This window comes from Triticum urartu, chromosome 3A (genome assembly GCF_056163025.1).
Source record: "Triticum urartu cultivar PI428250 chromosome 3A, HENAU_Tu73, whole genome shotgun sequence".
In the NCBI taxonomy this organism is placed as follows: Eukaryota; Viridiplantae; Streptophyta; class Magnoliopsida; order Poales; family Poaceae; genus Triticum; species Triticum urartu.
In genome coordinates this window covers 376,208,088-376,229,301 of record NC_141875.1, presented here as the reverse complement: position 1 = coordinate 376,229,301, position 21,214 = coordinate 376,208,088, and the positions used below count along the sequence as shown (strand labels likewise).

General features: G+C 44.7%; 3 protein-coding genes across 3 annotated transcripts; 2 read left to right on the top strand and 1 right to left on the bottom strand.

Annotated features, from left to right (window-relative positions):
* Positions 1-5,876: 5,876 nt before the first annotated feature.
* Positions 5,877-8,304, top strand: LOC125544056 (mitochondrial outer membrane protein porin 3). The gene is made up of 6 exons (XM_048707594.2): positions 5,877-6,082; positions 6,166-6,233; positions 6,826-6,936; positions 7,127-7,216; positions 7,314-7,522; positions 7,696-8,304. Exons 1-6 carry the CDS (start codon positions 6,040-6,042, stop codon positions 8,000-8,002), a joined length of 828 nt encoding a protein of 275 aa, XP_048563551.1. The 5' UTR covers positions 5,877-6,039; the 3' UTR covers positions 8,003-8,304.
* A 147-nt stretch (positions 8,305-8,451) lies between these two features.
* LOC125544057 (uncharacterized) lies at positions 8,452-10,020 on the top strand. Its single transcript, XM_048707595.2, has 2 exons — positions 8,452-8,980; positions 9,114-10,020. Exons 1-2 carry the CDS (start codon positions 8,869-8,871, stop codon positions 9,767-9,769), a joined length of 768 nt encoding a protein of 255 aa, XP_048563552.1. The 5' UTR covers positions 8,452-8,868; the 3' UTR covers positions 9,770-10,020.
* Positions 10,021-10,175: 155 nt separating this feature from the next.
* LOC125544054 (putative V-type proton ATPase subunit d) lies at positions 10,176-14,659 on the bottom strand. Its single transcript, XM_048707593.2, has 10 exons — positions 14,257-14,659; positions 13,569-13,689; positions 13,339-13,446; positions 13,153-13,255; positions 12,980-13,060; positions 12,823-12,908; positions 12,663-12,722; positions 12,525-12,573; positions 11,135-11,269; positions 10,176-10,648 (listed from the first exon to the last, which is right to left on the bottom strand). Exons 1-10 carry the CDS (start codon positions 14,435-14,437, stop codon positions 10,517-10,519), a joined length of 1,056 nt encoding a protein of 351 aa, XP_048563550.1. The 5' UTR covers positions 14,438-14,659; the 3' UTR covers positions 10,176-10,516.
* Positions 14,660-21,214: the final 6,555 nt, after the last annotated feature.

Genomic DNA, 21,214 nt, shown 5'->3' with positions numbered 1-21,214 from the left:
CGAACTTATCCTTAGTAACTAGTGGACTAAGGAATTTTCTCGATTATGGAGGTGGTAAAAGAGTTCGTCATAAAGGGTTATGTCGATGCAAACTTTGACACTAATCCGGATGACTCTGAGTAGTAAACCGGATTCGTATAGTAGAGCAGTTATTTGGAATAGCTCCAAGTAGCGCGTGGTAGCTGCATCTACAAGATGACATAGAGATTTGTAAAGCACACATGGATCTGAAAGGTTTAGACCCATTGACTAATAAACCTCTTTCGCAAGCGAGATATGAACAAACCCCATGGGTGTTGGATTCATTGCAATCACATAGTGATGTGAACTAGATTATTAACTCTAGTGCAAGTGGGAGACTGTTGGAAATATGCCCTAGAGGCAATAATAAAATGGTATTATTGTATTTCCTTGTTCATGATAATTGTCTATTGTTCATGCTATAATTGTATTAACCGGAAACCATAATACATGTGTGAATACATAGACCACAACATGTCCCTAGTAAGCCTCTACTTGACTAGCTCGTTGATCAATAGATGGTCATGGTTTCCAAACCATGGACATTGGATGTCATTGATAACGGAATCACATCATTAGGAGAATGATGTGATGGACAAGACCCAATCCTAAGCCTAGCACAAGATCATGTAGTTCGTATGCTAAAGCTTTTCTAATGTCAAGTATCATTTCCTTAGACCATGAGATTGTGCAACTCCCGGATACCGTAGGAATGCTTTAGGTGTACCAAACATCACAACGTAACTGGGTGGCTATAAAGGTGCACTACGGGTATCTCCGAAAGTGTTTGTTGGGTTGACATGAATCGATACTGGGATTTGTCACTCCGTGTAACGGAGAGGTATCTCTGGGCCCACTCAGTAGGATATCATCATAATGTGCACAATGTGACCAAGGAGTTGATCACGGGATGATGTGTTATGGAACGAGTAAAGAGACTAGCCGGTAACGAGATTGAATAAGGTATCGGGATACCGACGATCGAATCTCGGGCAAGTACTATACCGATAGACAAAGGGAATTGTATACGGGATTGACTGAATCCTTGACATCGTGGTTCATCCGATGAGATCATCGTGGAACATGTGGGAGCCAACATGGGTATCCAGATCCCGCTGTTGGTTATTGACCAGAGAGATGTCTCGGTCATGTCTGCATTATTCCCGAGCCCGTAGGGTCTACACACTTAAGGTTCGATGACGCTAGGGTTATAGGGAAAGTATGTACGCGGTTACCGACTGTTGTTCAGAGTCCCGGATGAGATCCCGGACGTCACGAGGAGTTCCGGAATGATCCGGAGGTGAAGATTGATATATTGGACGAAGGGTTTTGGAGTCCGGAAGTGTTCCGGAGGTACCGGGTGATGACCAGCATGACCGAAAGGTGTTTCGGGAGCCCCGACAAGTGTTGGGGGGCTTCATGGGCCAAGGGAAGGGGGCAAACCAGCCCACTAAGGGGATGTGCGCCCCCCTCACCTATTCCCATGTGACTAGGGGGTTTTGGGGCGCCCCATCTAGGGTTCCCACCTCCTGGCTTGGGGGCCAAGTCACCCAAGGGGGAGGTCCCATCTGCCCTGGCCGCCGTCCCCCTAGGGGAAACCCTAGGGCGCCTCCCCTTGTCCTTGCCCCTATATATAGTGGAGGTTTTGGGGCTGCACAACACATGAGTCTCTCTCTCTCTCCCAAGGCGCAGCCCTACCTCTCTCCTTCCTCGTCTCTCGTAGTGCTTGGCGATTCCCTGCTGGAGTACCACGCTCCTCCACCACCACCACGCCGTTGTGCTGCTGTTGGACGGAGTCTTCCCCAACCTCTCCCTCTCTCCTTGCTGGATCAAGGCATGGGAGACGTCACCGGGCTGCATGTGCATTGAACGCGGAGGCGCCGTTGTTCAGCGCTTAGATCAAAATCGACCATGATCTGAATCGCTACGAGTACGACTACCTCATCCGCGTTCTAGTAACGCTTCCGCTTAGCGATCTACAAGGGTATGTATATGCACTCCCCTTCCCCTCATTGCTAGATTACTCCATATATTGATCTTGGTGATGCGTAGAAAATTTTAAATTTCTGCTACGATACCCAACACTGACGTAGCTTTTCCAGGTCCAGATCTCCAGCTGCCAAAATTCTCCCCCTTGGTGTGTACCTTGCAAATTATGAGAGAAAATGCATTAGAATTACTCCAAAAAGCATTATTATGGATAAAACATTATAAATAACAGTAAGAAAACATGATGCAAAATGGACGTATCAGCTTCCATGCAAAGATGTTCCGGTTCTCACGGATGAACTCGATGAGCGCGCTTTCCTATTTTGGATTCAGATTGGCACTGATAGTGAACTGCTTGGATGAATCGCCAAGAACAAAATCAACCAACTTAGTGTCATCCGCGGACTTAAACTTTAACAGAGGGTCATGCTCTATGGTTGGTTTCTTCAAAGGTGTCATATCCGCCGGGTCAACATTATCTTTGTAAAACTTTAGCTCTTCTGTTGCACAAACAAACTCAGCATAGGCAGCACCGCCCTCTTCACATTCGAAAGCTATCTTCTGGTTCCCATGTACCATGATGGTACCCTTATAACCTGGCATCTTAAGCTATAGATAAACATAACAAGGCCTCGCCATGAACTTAGCATAAGCCGGCCGCCCAAATAAAGCGTGATAAGGGCTCTTAATCTTAACCACCTCAAAGGTCAATGTCTCAACTCTGGAATCATGGTCATCACCAAAGGCCACCTCCAAAGCTATCTTGACTACTGGAGACACCGACTTACCAGGCACCACACCATGAAAAACAATGTTAGACGGCTTAAGATCCTTGTCAGTCAAACTCAAAGGTTCCACTTACATGGTATTGACGATTCTTTAATCTCACAACCTTGAATGATTTACCTTTGCTCTTCGTACAATATAACGTAAGTAAAAGCAATCATAAACAACCATACAATACAATCAAACATACGGCGAGTGTTGTGCATGGTGTCAATGTCATTATGCTTTGAGATCATGTGTCAGAGTTAACTCATAAGAGTTTGGATAATAACATAATGGTTGTTAATTGGAATACATGTGACATATGGGTTCACATGCAAGTTTCAAATAAAGGGTTCATCACATAAGGAGTGTGTGATGTTAGGTTGTGGTTGTCAAATCCAATCAGAAATAATCTTAACAACAGAGTCATGGTCTATGAATCTTGGATAGCCAAGACCATCTTCAAGTTTCAACAACAATTCAAACTTGTTGACCTTTCATGAGCTTGAATACACTAAGGTCTATAAATAATAACTTGGCATGGCTTCCAATTCAATTTGGATTGAATTGGGGTTCATCTTATTTGATTTCTAGTTGAATTGAGTTTGAGCTGACATTTTGTTTGAATTAGTGAAGCTAGGTTTAAGTTCAACATTATTTCATTTAATTTGGATTAATAAATGACTTCTAGGTTTCCTTTAAATTCAATACCAAACCAACTTCATTGCCAAGGTTTAATTATCATGTTTAGGCTAAAGTTAGTATAAATCCAAGATAATTTATTAAGTGCATTAAGTTTCAAACTTTACCTATGTTTGAACTATATTTAATTTAAATTTAATGTCCCTAAATTCAATTATCACTCCAAAATAATTACTAGGTTCAACTTAATTCACTAAGTCATATTACAAAGGTTTATTCAAATTAAACCTATGGTTTCAAAGTTATAGCCAATCTAGTTGAATTTAATTCAAATTAAATTCCCTAAAGTCAAATAGTAATCCCAAAAATATTTACTAAAGTTCATCTCTAGTTTTTTTAATTTAGTTGCAATATTTTAACCTAATAAACACCTTTTATTCTAAGGTTAACCTAGATTTAGGTCTAAATATTGTTTGAAGTGTAGCCACTGTTAAACTATATTCAATTTAAAAAAATTAATTATTTTAAAATTTTGAATACAATAGCTAGGTTGAAACTATATCTCACTAGATTCATTTTGCCAAAACAATCAATTTAAATGGATTTCTAAAATGCAAATTATGCCCTATTTGATTTTGAATTCATTATGTCTGAAATTAAATTTAAAACTACTTAAATTCAAAAATTTATTACTCTAGGTGAAAGTGCATTTCCTAAGGATCATTTTGGAAAAAAAAGTTCACTCAATTTGGATCTAGGGATAAAAAGTTGTGAGTGTTTCAATATTCAAGGGGTTTTCTGCAAATGTGCCAATTAATTTCATTAAACAAAAAATGTTCTACATAATGTTCCAGATAAGTTCGGCTATGTGGCGCTTTTGTGATTGGTTGGTACCGATTCGTTTAAGTGGGTGCTTGTGGTGCGTTAGATGGACTGTGTCCCAAAGATATTGCCCCCAAGATTTTTGAGTGCTCCAGAAGAGAAACTCCTCGATTTAGATGGCCTTGCATAACAACTTCTGGGTGAGTCAGATCAACACCCAGCTGGGCGTCATGTCGCCGCACATACAATGATTTGCTTTGTTGTGGAAGAAGCTTAGCTCGGTATAGTTAGTCCCGTATGTCCCTGACACTATCACTTAGAAGCTCACATCACATGGAATGTACTCTGCATCCTCTACTTACAAAGCTCAATTTGAGGGGTACATTGCTTTGTCCTTATATACCGTTGTCTGGAAAGTTTGGGCGCCTCTGAAATGCAAACTCTTTTGTGTGGTTTGTGATAAAAAAACAGAGTTTGATCGTAGATAGGCTTGACGATGAGGATGGCCCAACTTTGGGCTCTGTCGTCTTTCCGAGCGAACCCAAAAATCTTCAACACACCTTCTCTATCAGTGCCATTTCTCGGTGAGGGTATGGTATTGCATTGTGGAGTGGCCTAGCCTCTCGGATGTCCAATCCCGGGATTGGAACCTAATGGGTATCGTCAATGAGTTGTGGATAGGAGTCACCCAAGCCAGGGACAAATTGAGGAAGGCCATCTCATCCATAATTATGTTGATCTCGTGGGAGCTATGGAAGGAGCGCAACGCTGGGGTCTTCCGCAACACTGTGAAGCCCTCTACGATTGTGGTGCGTAACATCAAAGAGGAAATTAGATTGTGGGTGCTCGTGGGCGCTAAGCATGTGAGTTTTGTAATGTCGCAAGAGTCATGGTCTATTCTTGCCTTCTGTTGGACGCTATTTCAAACTCTTCCTCTTAATTAATGAAATGACAAGCCTTTTGTCTTGTTAAAAAAGGTCTTTTATTCTCTCCGGTTGCCTTACCTTGGGATTAGAACCACACTTGTCTCATTCCAACTTTGAAACATTGTTATCATTCAAAACATTAAACACTTATGTTGTCACCTTCTCACCCACGATATCCCAGCATCTCTTATAAAAACAACCGACATACTATCAAGACCGAGAGCTTTTATGTCTTCAAACTCCAATGCCTTCGAGAGTAACACATACCTCCTTCGTAGTGTATTCACGAGTGAGCTTGCGTTTATGCCATCAGTTATGCGAGGGGTCACATGTTAGAGGAGCTCCTCAATTCCGATGCACGCACAAAAAGAAAATAATTGCTGGAAATAGTCAGCCACCATCGCCACTTTCTTTCTCATCCTCTGCCTCCACTACATCTTCATCATCCTTTTTCAGTTCCTTATTCTGTTTTGCTAAAGCACATCTAGATGTGTCATAAATATTGCACATCTAAGTCCTATATCATTTATTTTATTTTATTTACTTTTAAAATAGCAGAGAAGAGAGAGAGATTTTTGAGCCGGACAAAGAAAAAAAAGATGATCGAGAGAGATCGGTCCCTCCACCTCCACGTTCTGGACGCGGGGTCCCACGACAGCTTGCTCGGTCCCGCCCACGCGACGACGCGACACGAGCACACGAATCATCCAAAATCATTTTGTAAAGTGAAAACGATAGGGGCAAGATCTGCCACGACTCCATTTTAACTGGTCGCCGCAGCCTCCGCCCGACGCTGCCGCTTCCCCGCGATCTCTCTCCCGCTCTCTTCTCCCCACCACCACCCAAGTCGTCGTCTCCGTCGCCGGCCGCCATGGCTCCGGGCCTCTACACCGACATCGGCAAGAAGACCAGAGGTGCCGCCAGTCTCTCTCCCCTCCTCTGATTACCTCTCCGGTGCCGATCTTGACGATGCTGTGATGTGATGATTTGCACGCAGATCTGCTCTACAGGGACTACTGCACGCACCAGAAGTTCACCCTCACCACATGCACCCCCGAGGGCGTCGTGAGTACCACTGCCATCCTCTCCCTCGCACTTCTTCCATAGCGATTTCGCAAATTTGTGTCCCGTAGCAGTGTCCCAGTTACGGTCCGCCTCGCATTCCCCACATTGATCGACTACTTACGGTACAAATGCATGTTAGAATGTTGTCCGCCGATCTCTATTTTGTGCCTCTGTACCGCCGTTGGCGACACAGATCGCCGCCGTGCCACTGTGTCGAGCTGTTCTCATTCCGTGTGTGCGTGTTCTGCATGTAGAGTTTTCAGTTTTGGCCATGGAGGGAGACTATGGACCCTAATGTGTTACCAGGATATTATCTTTGTTTAGGGACCGTCTCTTCACTCTCGCAACGAGCTGCCAGAACTTTCCCCCTTCCCCTTTCACCTTCACTGGATTGTGCATCTTTGATTCCTTGACTCGAAGCATTTCTTCAGGAAATGAACTCATGATCAGTATATGGTTTAGGTAACCATGTCTCTGGATATGATTTGTGCACTCCATATTGATGGTTTTGGTTTACCTGTATGGTTTCGGTAACCGTGTCTATCTAGTATTTGTGCGCTACTACATATTAATGATTTTGGTTTACCTACAGGCAATCACAGCTGCAGGAACTAGGAAAAACGAGTCTATCTTTGGCGAGCTTCAGACCCAGCTTAAGAACAAGAACTTGACAGTTGATATCAAAGCAAACTCAGAGTCAGATGTAAGCCGCCTTTACTCCAACTCTCCCTTTTGCTCTCACATGAATCATGTATAAACATCTGATTGCCTGTTTTTCCTTGATATTATTTCTCACATATTTGGCTTTTCTTTTATGCCTCATAATATTAATTCACAGCAATGTCCAGTTCTTGAGATTTTATATTCGCTGATGAATATTTCACATCTTCCAGCTTCTGACAACATTCACAGTTGACGAGTTTGCAACTCCAGGGCTGAAATCAATCCTCAGTTTGGTTGTTCCAGACCAGAGGTCAGGGAAGGTATAATTTTCTACCACTCCGTTTGCTTAAACTTCTAATCTGCAATATGGTGATCACTGCGATAGGAGATTTAATTTGTATTTTTCTGCCTTGACAGCTTGAACTCCAGTATCTCCATGAATTCGCCGGTATCAATGCAAGTGTTGGGCTGAACCCGAACCCTATGGTTAACCTTTCTGGTGTATTCGGAAGCAAAGAACTGTCAGTTGGTGTTGATGTTTCATTTGACACGGCAACTAGCAATTTCACCAAGTACAACGCTGCTTTAAGCCTCACGTATCCGGATCTTATTGCCTCACTCCACCTGTAAGTATCTTCTCTATGCGCAGCTATCATATGTATTACTATTATGCAATTCTTTTAAGATTGATAGATAATGTCGATTAGCAATCTGATTCCATACTAAGGTGTCAAGTGCGGTGCTTCATCGCTATTATAATAGCATTTGCTCTGGTAATGAACTTTCAAATCTCATCCAGGAACAATCACGGTGACACCTTGACTGCGTCTTACTACCACTTAGTAAAGTCACATTCAAGCACCGCTGTTGGAGCAGAGCTGTCCCACAACTTCCCAAGGAACGAGAGCACATTGATATTTGGATCACAGCACTCATTGGACCCGCACACCAGTGTGAAGGCACGCTTCAACAACTATGGCATGGCTAGTGCCCTTGTCCAGCATGAATGGCGAGCCAAGTCACTCGTTACCATCTCCGGCGAGGTTGACACCAAGGCAATTGAGAAGAGCACAAAAGTTGGTCTGTCATTGGTGCTAAAGCCTTGAGATGCACAGCTGGGGCCCTATGTTTTGAAAAAAAAGGTTCAGTTCTGCTGGATTGGAATAACATGGCCCCAGGTCATCTCTTCGTGCTTTCATTTTGATCTTGAATTCCTCCTTTGTCCACATAATCTGTTTCCTAGGCAAATGTTAGCCTTGACCTCCTCATTATTTTGATTTGATCATCAGCGCCTGTCAATAATTTCTGGTGATTAAGACCTATTGTGAATCTTGTCAAATGTGACAGATTGGCGGTTACAGACAGTGTGTTCAATTCATTCATTGATGCCCTTGTTCCAGTTGATCCATTTGATGTGTGAGTAATTAATCCTCTTGGATGCATGCTTAGTAGTACTAACATTGTTTGAGGAGCTGCGTGTTGTGGTATTACTAGTAACGACTTATAAGAAGCTAAAGAACAAAACCTGGGAAAAGAGTTGTCATACCTGGGATAAACTGTTTATGTGAGGTATGAGACGTGGAGAGAGTTAAAAAATGTCTTGAGTTCTTTTGTTGCTTCGGTGGGACGGAGCTAGTACAGACGTTACCCTGGCGCGCGCCCAAAATTTAATGAGCCCAAGACACGTTACACGTCTACTAGGAGGAGGAGATGGAGATCCCCAGGCTAGACCCTCACGATAAATTTTCCTTGTGCCAGACCAGCCCCTCAAGAAAAGCTTGGAATAGTTTAGCGTTACCAGCGCAAGGAGGCAAGCGCTGCGTACATACATGATGCTATATATGAGGCTCGTGGCAGTAACTCTAGGTGGCACCTCCAACCCGATCGATCAGTACGCGCCTGAAGCTAGCTAGCTAGGTACCGTTTGATCGCCCGGCCCGGGAAACCAAGTTAAACGTAGCACGCGAGAGACATGGCGAGCAGGCCAGAATCGTCAGCAGCGAAAGCCGCGGCGGCCGACTTCGATCCCGTGTACGAGTGGGTCGACGGCGACGGCAGCTATCTCCTCCGCCTCAACCTCCCAGGTACGTACGATGCGCGTTCGTGATTCCTGCTGAGATGGATGAAATGGTGTTCCCCTGAACCCGAATTAACCTTTGCAGCTGTACTGTACTGTACCTACTGAATTGTACGTATGACATTATGTTGATGATCAAGGGTTCAAGAAGGAGGACTTCCGGGTGCACGTGGACCCCGCGGGCCGCCTGACCATCCTTGGCCACAGAACGGCGGACGCCGGAGATGGGAACGTGCGGCTGCACAGGGTGTTCCAGCTGCCATCCACATCCGACCTCGACGCAATCACCGGCCGGTACGACGCCAACGTGCTCACGCTCACCGTGCCCAAGCTGCCTTCCGCCCCGGCCCCGCCCCCGCCCAGTGAGAATGAGGCCTCGGACGCTGTCGGCGACGAACCGACGGATAAGAAATCCAAGGTTAGCCAGGAGGCGGAGCGGCTGATCGAGGCGGTGAGGGCAAGGTTGCAGGGGAGGCACAAACAGGAGACGGCCAAGGACCAAACTGCAGCGAGTAGCAAGGAACCCCCGGCCATGAAAGTGGACGACAGGAAACAGGAGCCCAAGGCAGCAGAAAAGGTGGTGAAAGGAGATGATGATCAGGACCACAAGGAGAAGCTTGAGTATGAGGCGGCGACGCAGAGGGAGAAGAAAGGCTGCTGGAAGGAGCGGGCGCCCGAGGAGGGGTTCAAGTGGGCGGATACCATAGGTAAGAACAAGGAGGTGATCGCCGCCACCGCGGTCGCCGCCTTCACGCTAGGCGTCTTCGTCTCCCATAGGCTCTTCTCCAGAAACTAGAGATCACTGCATGTAAATGCAGCGTCCGTTGTGCTGCTGCGTGCGTCCACCTAATAACGATACAAGCGGATGTACTACGACCGTAGCTGCCGAGATAAATATATATACGTGAGGAATAAATTCTCGTCAACGAGTTTAATGATACTATCACGTACGTACATGACTAAAATATACATGAAACTTCAAAATAAAACGGTACTATCACTTGCTCCCTCTGTAAAGAAATTGGTAAACGCTCTTATATTTATTTACGAAGGGAGTACATGCGTAAAATATACTCGCATGGCCATCTTATTTTTCATAGTCCTGCATTTTCATGATTTATTTCTTTTTTTATGTAAGGTGCAAAGCCAGGAGGCTTAGGAAAATACACAGTAGTTAACGACGGTGCCCAACAATTTCCATGTCCTTACTAAGCTGCACAAGTTCCATTTGATAATGCAGTAAGAGAGTTTTGCCAACAAACCATTTGATATCTTGGGTGTACATTTTACATGCCAACAAACTGCACAAATAGTGCCACCCACTACGAAAATAAACATCATCATTTATTTAATTTACCGTACAACTGCGCCTTTTATTTTACTACAAAAACAAATAATGATACACTACTCCAGGTCTAGCTTTTCAGCCGCGTAGAAAGAGGAACAGGGGTAATAACAAATCATGAGCTTGTAAAGTGTGCAATCGATTGTGCCATCATCAAAGCAGGCCTTTTGTACAACCATATGCACAGTAAGAGGGCGATTAAAAGATCGGCACGACACTGTCATGGACCCTGTTCTTCTGGTTCTGGGCAACGCATTCCGAGATCCACATCAAGTTCCTTATCTCCTGCTCTCGTAGCCTCATGTATGCGAAGAAAACGGCATAGTGGAACTGCACAAACAAGAGAACATCAGAGCTCCCACCTTCAATTCTAGAGTTGAGGTCCAAAATAGTGGCACACAGAGACAATAAAACTCACCAACAGGCACTAGCACTATGGCATTTTTTTAAAACTATCGGGCACTCACAAGTTTCAAATAGAGTAATGACTAACGATGGATCTATAGAATCATGTGCAAAGCCGTGGCTGGTTAGCGCATATTTTACAAGCATGTATGCATGCATCACGCTGGTATGCATCAGTACTGCATGTGGCTGGGCGTGTTATAGGCTTTTGACTAAATCAGCCTACCAATAGTTCTTGTTTACTGCTAATCTTTAGAGTGTAAAACCAGTGACCTTCTAGAGAACTTGCATGCATCCAGTGTACAATATCGGATCTCTTACATTTTGACCATCTGTTGTTATTCCTGTGAGATAGTTTATATGAAGTAACTTGTGTAAACATACATATAAGGCCAACCTAAAAAATTGTACCTGCTGTTCAAATGAGAGGCACAGCCTCTTTACTTCCTCCTCATAAAAGGCCTTGTCCAACATCTGGCTTTCGCCATATGATATCTTGGCAAAAATAGACTGGTATGGGGGGTACTTTTCCATTACACCACGCACCTGCGGTATGAGCACGAAAAAAGTATTGACGTTAGCCAGAATAATTCATGCGTGGGCACAGATCTCACTTTTATGAAGAGGACACTGGTCTGAATTCCAGTATAACTTAGATGCAATCCCTCTTGAAATACTACATGCCTGTTAAGATTTCCCTGTGCTCTTTTTATTATCATCTCCACAACAACAAAACACACATTTAACTTTCAAGTGAGAACTTCCAAAATGTAGTAGCACACTCAAAACTACAATACATCCTAGAGAGCATAAATCAGAACAGGAAACCAGTCATCCTAACAAGAGAGACCAGAGGGTAAGAAGCCAAAAAAAGGACTGTGTAAATGTGTTACTGTCATCTAAAATGTTAGCTTGCCAAATGCTGATGATACACAAAGAAAGAAATAGATAGTCTGGCACATGCTTACAGGATAAGTATACCACATAGGGCAATTTTCAATTAAAAAAAACACATGATGTTAATCTTCGTGCAAGAAAAGAACCGTATGACAGAATGAGACCATGACTGCTGTAGGCCAAACAAAACATTCATACTGCAGCTGATATAAAAGAGCAGCCAGAAAGCCGAGTTTGACTTATGCCCATCAAATGAAAAATGTATGCCACAAAAGCATCTCCAATGGAATACCATTCTTCTCAGATAAGCCAGGCACACAGGTCGATTCTGTGTCCCTCACCCAGGATAAATTGGCCCTAATGGAAGCTCAGGAACACGAAACTTGCAGGCAAATTGATGGGAGGCTTACCTGGCCATCTGCACCATCAACAAAGTGGTACATGTTTTTGGCAATAATTATCAACACATAAATAAAATAGACTGTTGTTACTATCGTAGCGAGGTGACACCCCACAGCCCCCCCCCCCCCCCCTCTTTTTTCTTTACCCTCATTTTTAGCCACACAGGAGAGGCAACCCCATTCCTTGACCCTGGTGACTGGTAGGTATGAAGCTTCTCCATTCTTAAGGAGGAAGTGTTCAGCCTAGGGCGCATGGTATGTTTAAAAGACCTCACGAGGAGTTAATTATTATCAATGGCCCTATCACAAACATTTGAAAGAGACATTTTATGATGAAATAACCATATTAACAGAACTTAAGCCTGAAATACTGAGCAATATGCACAAAATTAGGTAATAAAGTGAACCAGTTCATGGCATGATAACTTCGTGTTTAGACAACTGAAAATATTTATGTAGTAGAATGACCGACATTGAGCTTAAAAGCAGAACAGGGGATAAACCTGGTCAACATCTTCACAGACAGCCAACTCTTCATGACCATACGGAAACCTGGAAGCATCAGATTACTATAACCACATGCAAAAATAGGCATATTTTAACTAAAAGTAATGCTAGTGCTACTTCCAATGGAAACCTACAATAGACCAAAGTTGGAGTACAGCTTGCGGCGGTCATCTCTAGTCAGCTCAGTACCAATACTGAAAAAACATGACAAGGAAATTGGCAGTCAGATGTCTGTGAATGTAATGGCAACATGGAGATCTGTCACACAAAAGGATGAAATGTTTAGTTTTTTACCTGTTTATTGTAATGTTTACAGCTCTTCTGTCAGCTTCAAATGAAAGGAGATTACACATAATCTCAGCCGTCGCACCACCTAGTTTCTGTTGCGAAGAAGTTAGTTAGAAACCAAACACAATTAGGCAAAACAACATTTTCAGTCAGAAGTACATGCCGCGCAAAATTTGTAAAAATCCTCAAGATACGCTTTGTAGAGTGTGTTCCTCATGATCTCAATATTCATGTCATCCAGATCCTACACAATATACATGAAGCTCGCATGACATACCAAGGTATACTTAACCATTTCAACAAAAATGGACAGCACAATGGTTTCAAAGTTTTTACCTCAGATGTAATGCACTCTGAGAAGTACGGTGCTAAGGGTGTATCAACTAGAACCAGCCTGTAAAGCTCACGCATATTTTGAGCAACCGCAAGTGATGCAATGCTGTTGATTGGCGGGGGGAGATGAAGAGTCAGTATTTGATAGATCTCCATTTAACAGAAACGAGAAAGGAACCACAACAATACCTGTCAAACATGCCCAATGGATGGCATTTCTCCAACAGTTCGTTAACATCTCTTTCATGCAATGTCCCAGTAACAATAAGGACAACATTATCGATCATGTGTCCATACCTGCAGAAAACATTATCCTGTTAGGATCAAACCGAAGTCTACCCTGCACTGGTTTGATATGTTGTTTGCTTGTGCAAACGAAGCAGAAACAAATGGCATCCTAGCAGTGCTTCATGACTTACGTTATGTACTGTAGGAATGTAGATAGAGGTTCATTCGCCTGGCACAACATGTGTTTGTATTCATCAACCAGCTTAAGAGTGCACTTCTCCACAATTGTTGTTGTGTGCAAGGGAGAAGGTTCTGCAATCAATCAGAAATACGATCACAATACAGAGGTATCAGAAGAAACGCATAGAACAAACATACACAGCGATTACTGTATATCATAGCACAAGAGCACATTAATGGAACTGATGTAATAAATTGGGTGAATTCGTCTTGGGACGCGTCACAGATGGCTGAAATCGTAAGGTGGGAGTGGATGAAAGGGATCTTGCGGCAAAATTCATCAGGGGGATCAGGCTGGTGCTACAGAGTTGCCATGACATGTGGGCTGTGGGAAATACAGTATAACAAACTTGCAGGCACTGCGTAGATTAACACCGCCCGTTTGGTTGCTCATCAAACCTGCTCCCAACGGTTCCCAGAGAGCAAAGAGAAATTTCGGACAAGGTAGGGCTAGCTCAAAACAATCCCAACTCGCCGAGCACGGTGCAGTCTCCCTTATTATCCCTAAGAAGAAAATAAATCTCCAATTGGCCAATCGAGATCGCAATTGGCATGGACGGGATCGCGAATCTCTAGCAACGCAGACCAAGCAGCCCAATCCAACCCAAAGAAGAGAAGGAAAAGATCCACGCGGCATACCGTTCTGGAGGTATGGGCCGTACTCTGTGGCGGAGAGGTGCATCTTGATGTCGTCGAGGGTCTCGCACTGGCAGAGGTTGTTGTAATCGGCTTGGGTGAGGAGGCCCGAGCGGTTCCCCCGCACGATCGCCTCCAGGAACCCGTCGTGGATGTTGAACGACAGCATCTCCCACGAGTACATCTTGGCTCTCGCCGGAGGAATGAAGGATCTCCGCCGCGGCGAGATGGATCGGGAGGGGAGCCGGCTAGTTGCAGATCCGGGAGGGAGTTCGCGCTTGCGGATGTGGTGGAGATTTTTATCTATCAGCCAGAAAAGAATTCGCCTTCTCACAAACCAAAGGGCGCGGTCGTGCCGGGCTCAGCTTGCTTCTGAGATCCGGGCTAGGCACGTCGCCTCGCGCTCACCTGTGCGGTGCCCTGTGGTGCTGGTGCGCACGAGACAAGGCCAGCCAGGAGACAAAAATTAGTTTTTTTTTTCAGGATTGCCAACACTACTTTATTGATCAATGTGAATATATTTTTTTAGTTGATCAATGTGAACTTTTTTTAGTCCATCAATGTGAAATTTTTTTAGTTGATCAATGTGAATATTTAGACCCCTCAAAATAAATGTGAATATTTAGAGGTATATAAACTGGGTCATGATGATGGGTAAGTCATATATAGCGACCATCATCAAATATAGAGGAGGTTTTGTCATGGTTATGAATTTCACTATTTGATTTGATACACTCTCTTTAGAAGTAACTCGACAGCTGACAAAGATACCAGCACTAGAAGCAAACTTTTAACAATGGCCGCGTAGGATCCTCCCCTTTCCTTCCTTTATAATTTTATATCATCTACTATCTATCTATACTACTACAGTTTTATAGTCGATACAAAATTTAGTAAACCGGTTATTTTTATGCACTAAGGATTCGGATTGGGTCTGGGCAGGGCACATCTAGATGGTAAACGATTCCAGATGGTCGGTTGTCCACAGTTTCGGCCTGCCGCGCACGAGGTCCTATTGGGGGCACATCCAAACCTTCCTATTTGTGTCTTCACAACCCTTCGTTTCTCCATAACATCTTCTTCCTTCTTTCCTTCTTTCGTCGCCTACCTCCATGACTCCACCTCGCACATGATTTTGTTCCTCCACTCGCTGCAAAGCTGTCGTCGTCTGCCTCTCGCCCGACATGTCCGCACCAATTTTTGCAGCAAGGGGCGGCCGGAGGCAACGACGTTGCGCCCTCTGTTGCGTTGCAAATCCAGGTTGTGGGGTGTTGGAAGCGAGGCATCACAAACTATTGGGTCAAAAGTATGTCTGGAAGGGGGGGTGATTAGATTACTTGACCAAATAAAAACTTACCATTTTCCCAATTTTAGTTGGCCAAGTTTTAGCAATTCTATCAAGTCAAGTACACCTCGCACATGCAAGTCTAAGAGTTGTGCAGCTAAAAGTGAAGATTTTGCATATAAATGTAAAGGAGGGATCAGAGATTTCAAACGCAATGAAGACACGATGATTTTTGTCATGATTCCGATAGGTGGTGCTATCGTACACCCACATTGATGGAGACTTCAACCCACGAAGGGTAACGGTTGCGCGAGTCCACGAAGGGCTCGACCCAGAGAAGGGTCCACAATGAAGCAACTTGTCTATTCCATTATGGCTTATGCCCACGAAGGACCAGCCTCACTCGGGTAGATCTTCACAGAGTAGGCGATTGATAACCCACAAGTAGGGGATCGCAGCAGTTTTTCGAGGGTAGAGTATTCAACCCAAATTTATTGATTCGACACAAGGGGAGCCAAAAAATATTCTCAAGTATTAGCAGCTGAGTTGTCAATTCAACCACACCTGAAAAATTAATATCTGCAGCAAAGTATTTAGTAGCAAAGTAATATGATAGTGATGGTAACGGTAGCAAAAATAATTTTTTTGGTTTTATAGTGATTGTAACAGTAGCAACGGAAAAGTAAATAAGCGAAGAATAATATGTGAAAAGCTCGTAGGCAATGGATCAGTGATGGATAATTATGTCGGATGCGATTCCTCATGCAATAATTATAGCATAGGATGACACAGAACTAGTTTCAGTTCATCAATGTAATGTAGGCATGTATTTTGAATATAGTCATACGTGCTTATGGAAAAGAACTTGCATGACATATTTTGTCCTACCCTCCGTGGTTGCGGGGTCCTATTGGAAACTAAGGGATATTAAGGCCTCATTTTAATATAGTATCGGACCAAAGCATTAACACATAGTGAATACATGAACTCATCAAACTACGGTCATCACCGGTAAGTATCCCGATTATTGTCACTTCAGGGTTATCGGATCATAACACATAATAGGTGACTATAGACTTACAAGATAGGATCAAGAACTCACATATATTCATGAAAACATAATAGGTTCAGACCTGAAATCATGGCACTCGGGCCCTAGTGACAAGCATTAAGCATATCAAAGTCATAGCAACATCAATCTCAGAACATAGTGGATACTAGGGATAAAACCTAACAAAACTAACTCGATTACATGATAAATCTCATCCAACCCATCACCGTCCAGCAAGCCTATGATGGAATTACTCACGCATGGCGATGAGCATCATGAAATTGGTGATTAAGGAAGGTTGATGATGACGATGGCGACGGATTCCCCTCTCCGGAGCCCCGAACGGACTCCAAATCAGCCCTCCTGAGAAAGATTAGGGTTTGGCGGCGGCTCCGTATCATAAAATGCGATGAATCTTTCTCTTTGATTTTTTCTCCCCGAACACGAATATATAGAGTTGGAGTTGAAGTCGGAGGAGCACCAGGGGGCCCACGAGGCAGGGGCGCGCCCAGGGGGGTAGGCGCGCCCCCCACCCTCGTGGACAGGGTGTGGGTGTAATGCCCCGGGTGTAACTTACCATATTTGTACTCCGACTCTTGCCATTTCCGGCTTTAAGTTATGAGATTCATGGTTGGGTTTTTGCCTTTGTTTTGATTTTGTTCTTGTCATGCATTTCATATCATGTTCATCTTGTTGCATCATGGCATCATTATGTGCATCTTCATCTTAGCATGTTGCATTGTGGCATGTTCTTTGTGGATCCAAGCATCATCTTTTCCCCTTATCTCATCACCACCTCTTCCCCTCTTTTCTTTCTTTGGCAAGTGCACCTCTACCCTCCTCCGTTAATGTTCAACTTTGCCCCAATATTCCATCACCATGCCATAAAGCCCCCTGCCGAATTTCACCTCTTTTGGAATTGATTTGGTTAGGTTCAAAAATGCCTCAAGTTTGAATTTGATTCAAATTTGAATTATTTTTGTTTCCTCTAAAAATGTCCAAACCAATTTTATATAATAGAGCATAATTCCAGGAGCTCGGGGATATCTTTTGTTTCTGCCAAATACCTCTCCTACCTCCCTAGACTTTTCTTTTTCTACAACCGTGAATTTATATTTACAGATTTAAGTAAAAGGGGACGCCCTCCTAGTGCAGCAACTTGGGCCTTCCCCTCTCCCGCAGCCCAACAGAGCTCACCAACTGCGCCCAGTCAGCCCACGCGTACAGGAGCTTCGTCCTCCCGTACGGTAGTGCATCCAGTGTGTCCATGTCGAACATGTGCGTGATTTGACGGCCGTCCGGCGTCCCTAGCCCATATATATCTTGTCACCGGTGCCCTAGGGTTCCTCCTCGACCGATCCCCCTCCTCTACCGACCTCACCGCCGCCTAGGTTAGCGCCACACGCCTCGCCCTGCCCACCATGCCCCCGCCGAGCTCGAGCTCAAGCTCGGGGTAGCCTCTCCGACCACGTCCGATCTCTCTTGCCACTGTGGGGGAGTCCGCCAAGTTCCCCTACGTCTCCTTCCATGACGAACGCGACCTCTACGGCCTCTGGATCGACTTCTCCAACCTGTATTCTTCCTCTTCTTCTCGAACAGCAGCCCCGCCAGGTTCAGAGCTCGTCCGTGTCGCCGCAGGCTCGACTCCGTCGTTGTATTGTTGTCCTAGGGTAAGCATGTATACCCAACTTCCTCCTTGCTCCTTCCTGTCGTCAATAGATCACCACAGGTGCTGCTTCGATTCAATCTTTCATGCGCTCTCGATGCTCCGGCGAAGTTGTAATTGTTTTGGGTAGTTCCTGTCGTGGTCGTGGCTTGCCCGTGCGTTCCCCCACCCCGCCTTGCCACACTCGCCTCAGCGCTTAAGCTAGCACGCTCCCGCGCTCCCGCAGCGCAGCAGCCCCGCGCGAGCCTCAGGTCGCCTAGCCACCGCTTTAGCCACCGAGGCGAGCACGAGCTCGTCCTTGGGAGGGACCGCACGCGCACATTCCCTTGCTGCTCCGCTTGCACGCGCGCCTCCTTGCCCCATCCTGCACGCTCGTCGGTGCTCTGCAGCTGCAGAAGTCGCCGCCTTTGCTTGTCGTCGATGCCGGAACTCTGCTGTGCGTTCATGGCGTTTTCCAGGACCGGGTTTCTCTTTGTTCAAAGGGACACGCGCCCCTTCGTGTTCACAGGCATGGCTCGTAACCCACTGGTTGCTCCCCCACGCTCAGTTGTAGGAGGTCTCGGGTTTGAATTCCCATGGCTACACCTTTTGTTTCCACCATTGTACTCGTTTCCGTGCGGGAGGTGCTGGGTTCGAGTCCCAGGCGCCCCTATTTTTGCCAACGACTTATCTTATTCTGGAGTCGCTGGCAACCGGCCCCCACATGGCATCCACACTCTCCAACCGCCCCCCGCATGTCATCCACAGCCACCTCCTTTTTTTCTCTCAGTAACCCCGCGGTTTCCATTTCTGGAAAGTAGCACCTTTCCATTTCTGGCCATGGCAAATTCTGCACATTCCATATTGGGTTGTTGCCCATTTCTGTTTATTTCCTTTTTAGGCAGTATTTGTTTTTGCATTTTTGTGATGACTTTCCTACACTAACCTAGACATATTATATACCCCCTCCATTCCAAAATATAGTGCGCCCGCGCTTACCGAGGTCCAACTTTGACCATAGATTTAACCAACAAGACCAACTGCGACGGCAGAAAAAATTATATAATTGAAAACTTCTTTCGAATACGAATTCACTGATATAATTTTTTCTCCCGCCGCAATCGGTCTTGGTAGTTAAATTTACGGTCAAAATTGAAGCACGAGGATAGAGGAAGCACTACATTGTGGAATGGAGGGAGTATGTTTTTGGGGTAGAAAAATCCCACCAATCCCGTGGTGGCATTAGTTTCTGCATTTGAGCAAGTTCATAAACATGCCATTTTACATCATGATGTTGTTTTGTCATTTTCGTGTGATTTAATTCAATCATGCCATGAGGTTGCTTTGCACTTGGATAGCTTCATTTTCATGTCTACTTCATGATAGATTTTGTTCCATGCCATGTCATGCCTTGTAGTGAGTTAATCAAGCTTGTAAAGATGCCATGTTGAATCTGTTTCTGCTATGTCTAGCATTTTCACTAAGTCTTTAAAACTGTTATCTTTTGCATTATTGCCATGTTGTTTTAGTCATGCTCTAGAGGTTTATAGCTTTAGCTCAGTGTTCATCTTTTGTCAAGCATCTTGCGTAGATCACTGTAATGTGCCTTGTTGCTATGTTGGAGTGCAGTAGCTTAGTTTATTGTTACATTCTAGATAGCATCATGCTGTTAATTGCAGAATGGTGTCATTATTGTCGTGCTTGCCATTTGCAAACCATGCATCCGATTCCGGTGATTTTTATATCGATTTCGACCAAAATCAACTCACCTTTCCAGTGACACTCTTGGATTTCCATGTTGAGGCTAGGTTCAATCATTCCTTTCCAAATCATGCATATGCATCGCATACCGCATCCCGCATATCATACAATGTCTTGCATCATGTTGCTTGAGCATTGCACGTGGTTGATTGTGTCTCCCTTTGCTTATGTCCTTGCTTTGGGTAGAGCCGGGAGGCGAGTTCATGTTTACGAGGATCAAGCTTTTCGTCTTCTCGGAGAACTTTGCAGGCAAGATGACCATACCTTCGAAATCACTTCTATCTTTGCTTGCTAGATGTTCTCTCTTTTGCTATGAATATGTTGCGATACCTACCAATTGCTTATCATGCCTCCCATATTGTTAAGCCAAGCCTCTAACCACCTTGTCCTAGCAAACCGTTGTTTGGCTATGTTACCGCTTTGCTCAGCCCCTCTTATAGCGTTGCTAGTTGCAGGTGAAGATTGGAGTTTGTTCCTTGTTGAAACATGGATATTTTGTTAGGATATCACAATATATCTTATTTAATTAATGCATCTATATACTTGGTAAAGGGTGGAAGGCTCGGCCTTATGCCTGGTGTTTTGTTCCACTCTTGCTGCCCTAGTTTCCGTCATATCGGTGTTATGTTCCCGGATTTTGCGTTCCTTACACGGTTGGGTTATAATGGGAACCCCTTGATAGTTCGCCTTGAATAAAACTCCTCCAGCAATGCCCAACATTGGTTTTACCATTCGCCACCTAGCCTCTTTTTCCCTTGGGTTCCGCGGACTCAAGGGTCATCTTTATTTAACCCCCCCCGGGCCAGTGCTCCTCTGAGTGTTGGTCCAAACTAGAGCCCTGTGCAGCGCCCCCTCGGGGAAACTCGAGGTTTGGTTTTAGTTGTATGGAGCGCTCATCTGAGTGTGCCCTGAGAATGAGATATGTGCAGCCCCTATCGGGATTTGTCGGCACATTCGGGCGGTGTTGCTGGACTTGTTTTACCATTGTCGAGGATGTCTTGTAACCGGGATGCCGAGTCTGATCGGATTGTCTTGGGAGAAGGAATATCCTTCGTTGACCGTGAGAGCTTGTGATGGGCTAAGTTGGGACACCCCTACAGGGATTTGAACTTTCGAAAGCCGTGCCCACGGTTATGGGCAGATGGAAATTTGTTAATGTCCGGTTGTAGAAAACCTGAAACCTAACTTAACTAAAATGCATCAACCGCGTGTGTAGCCA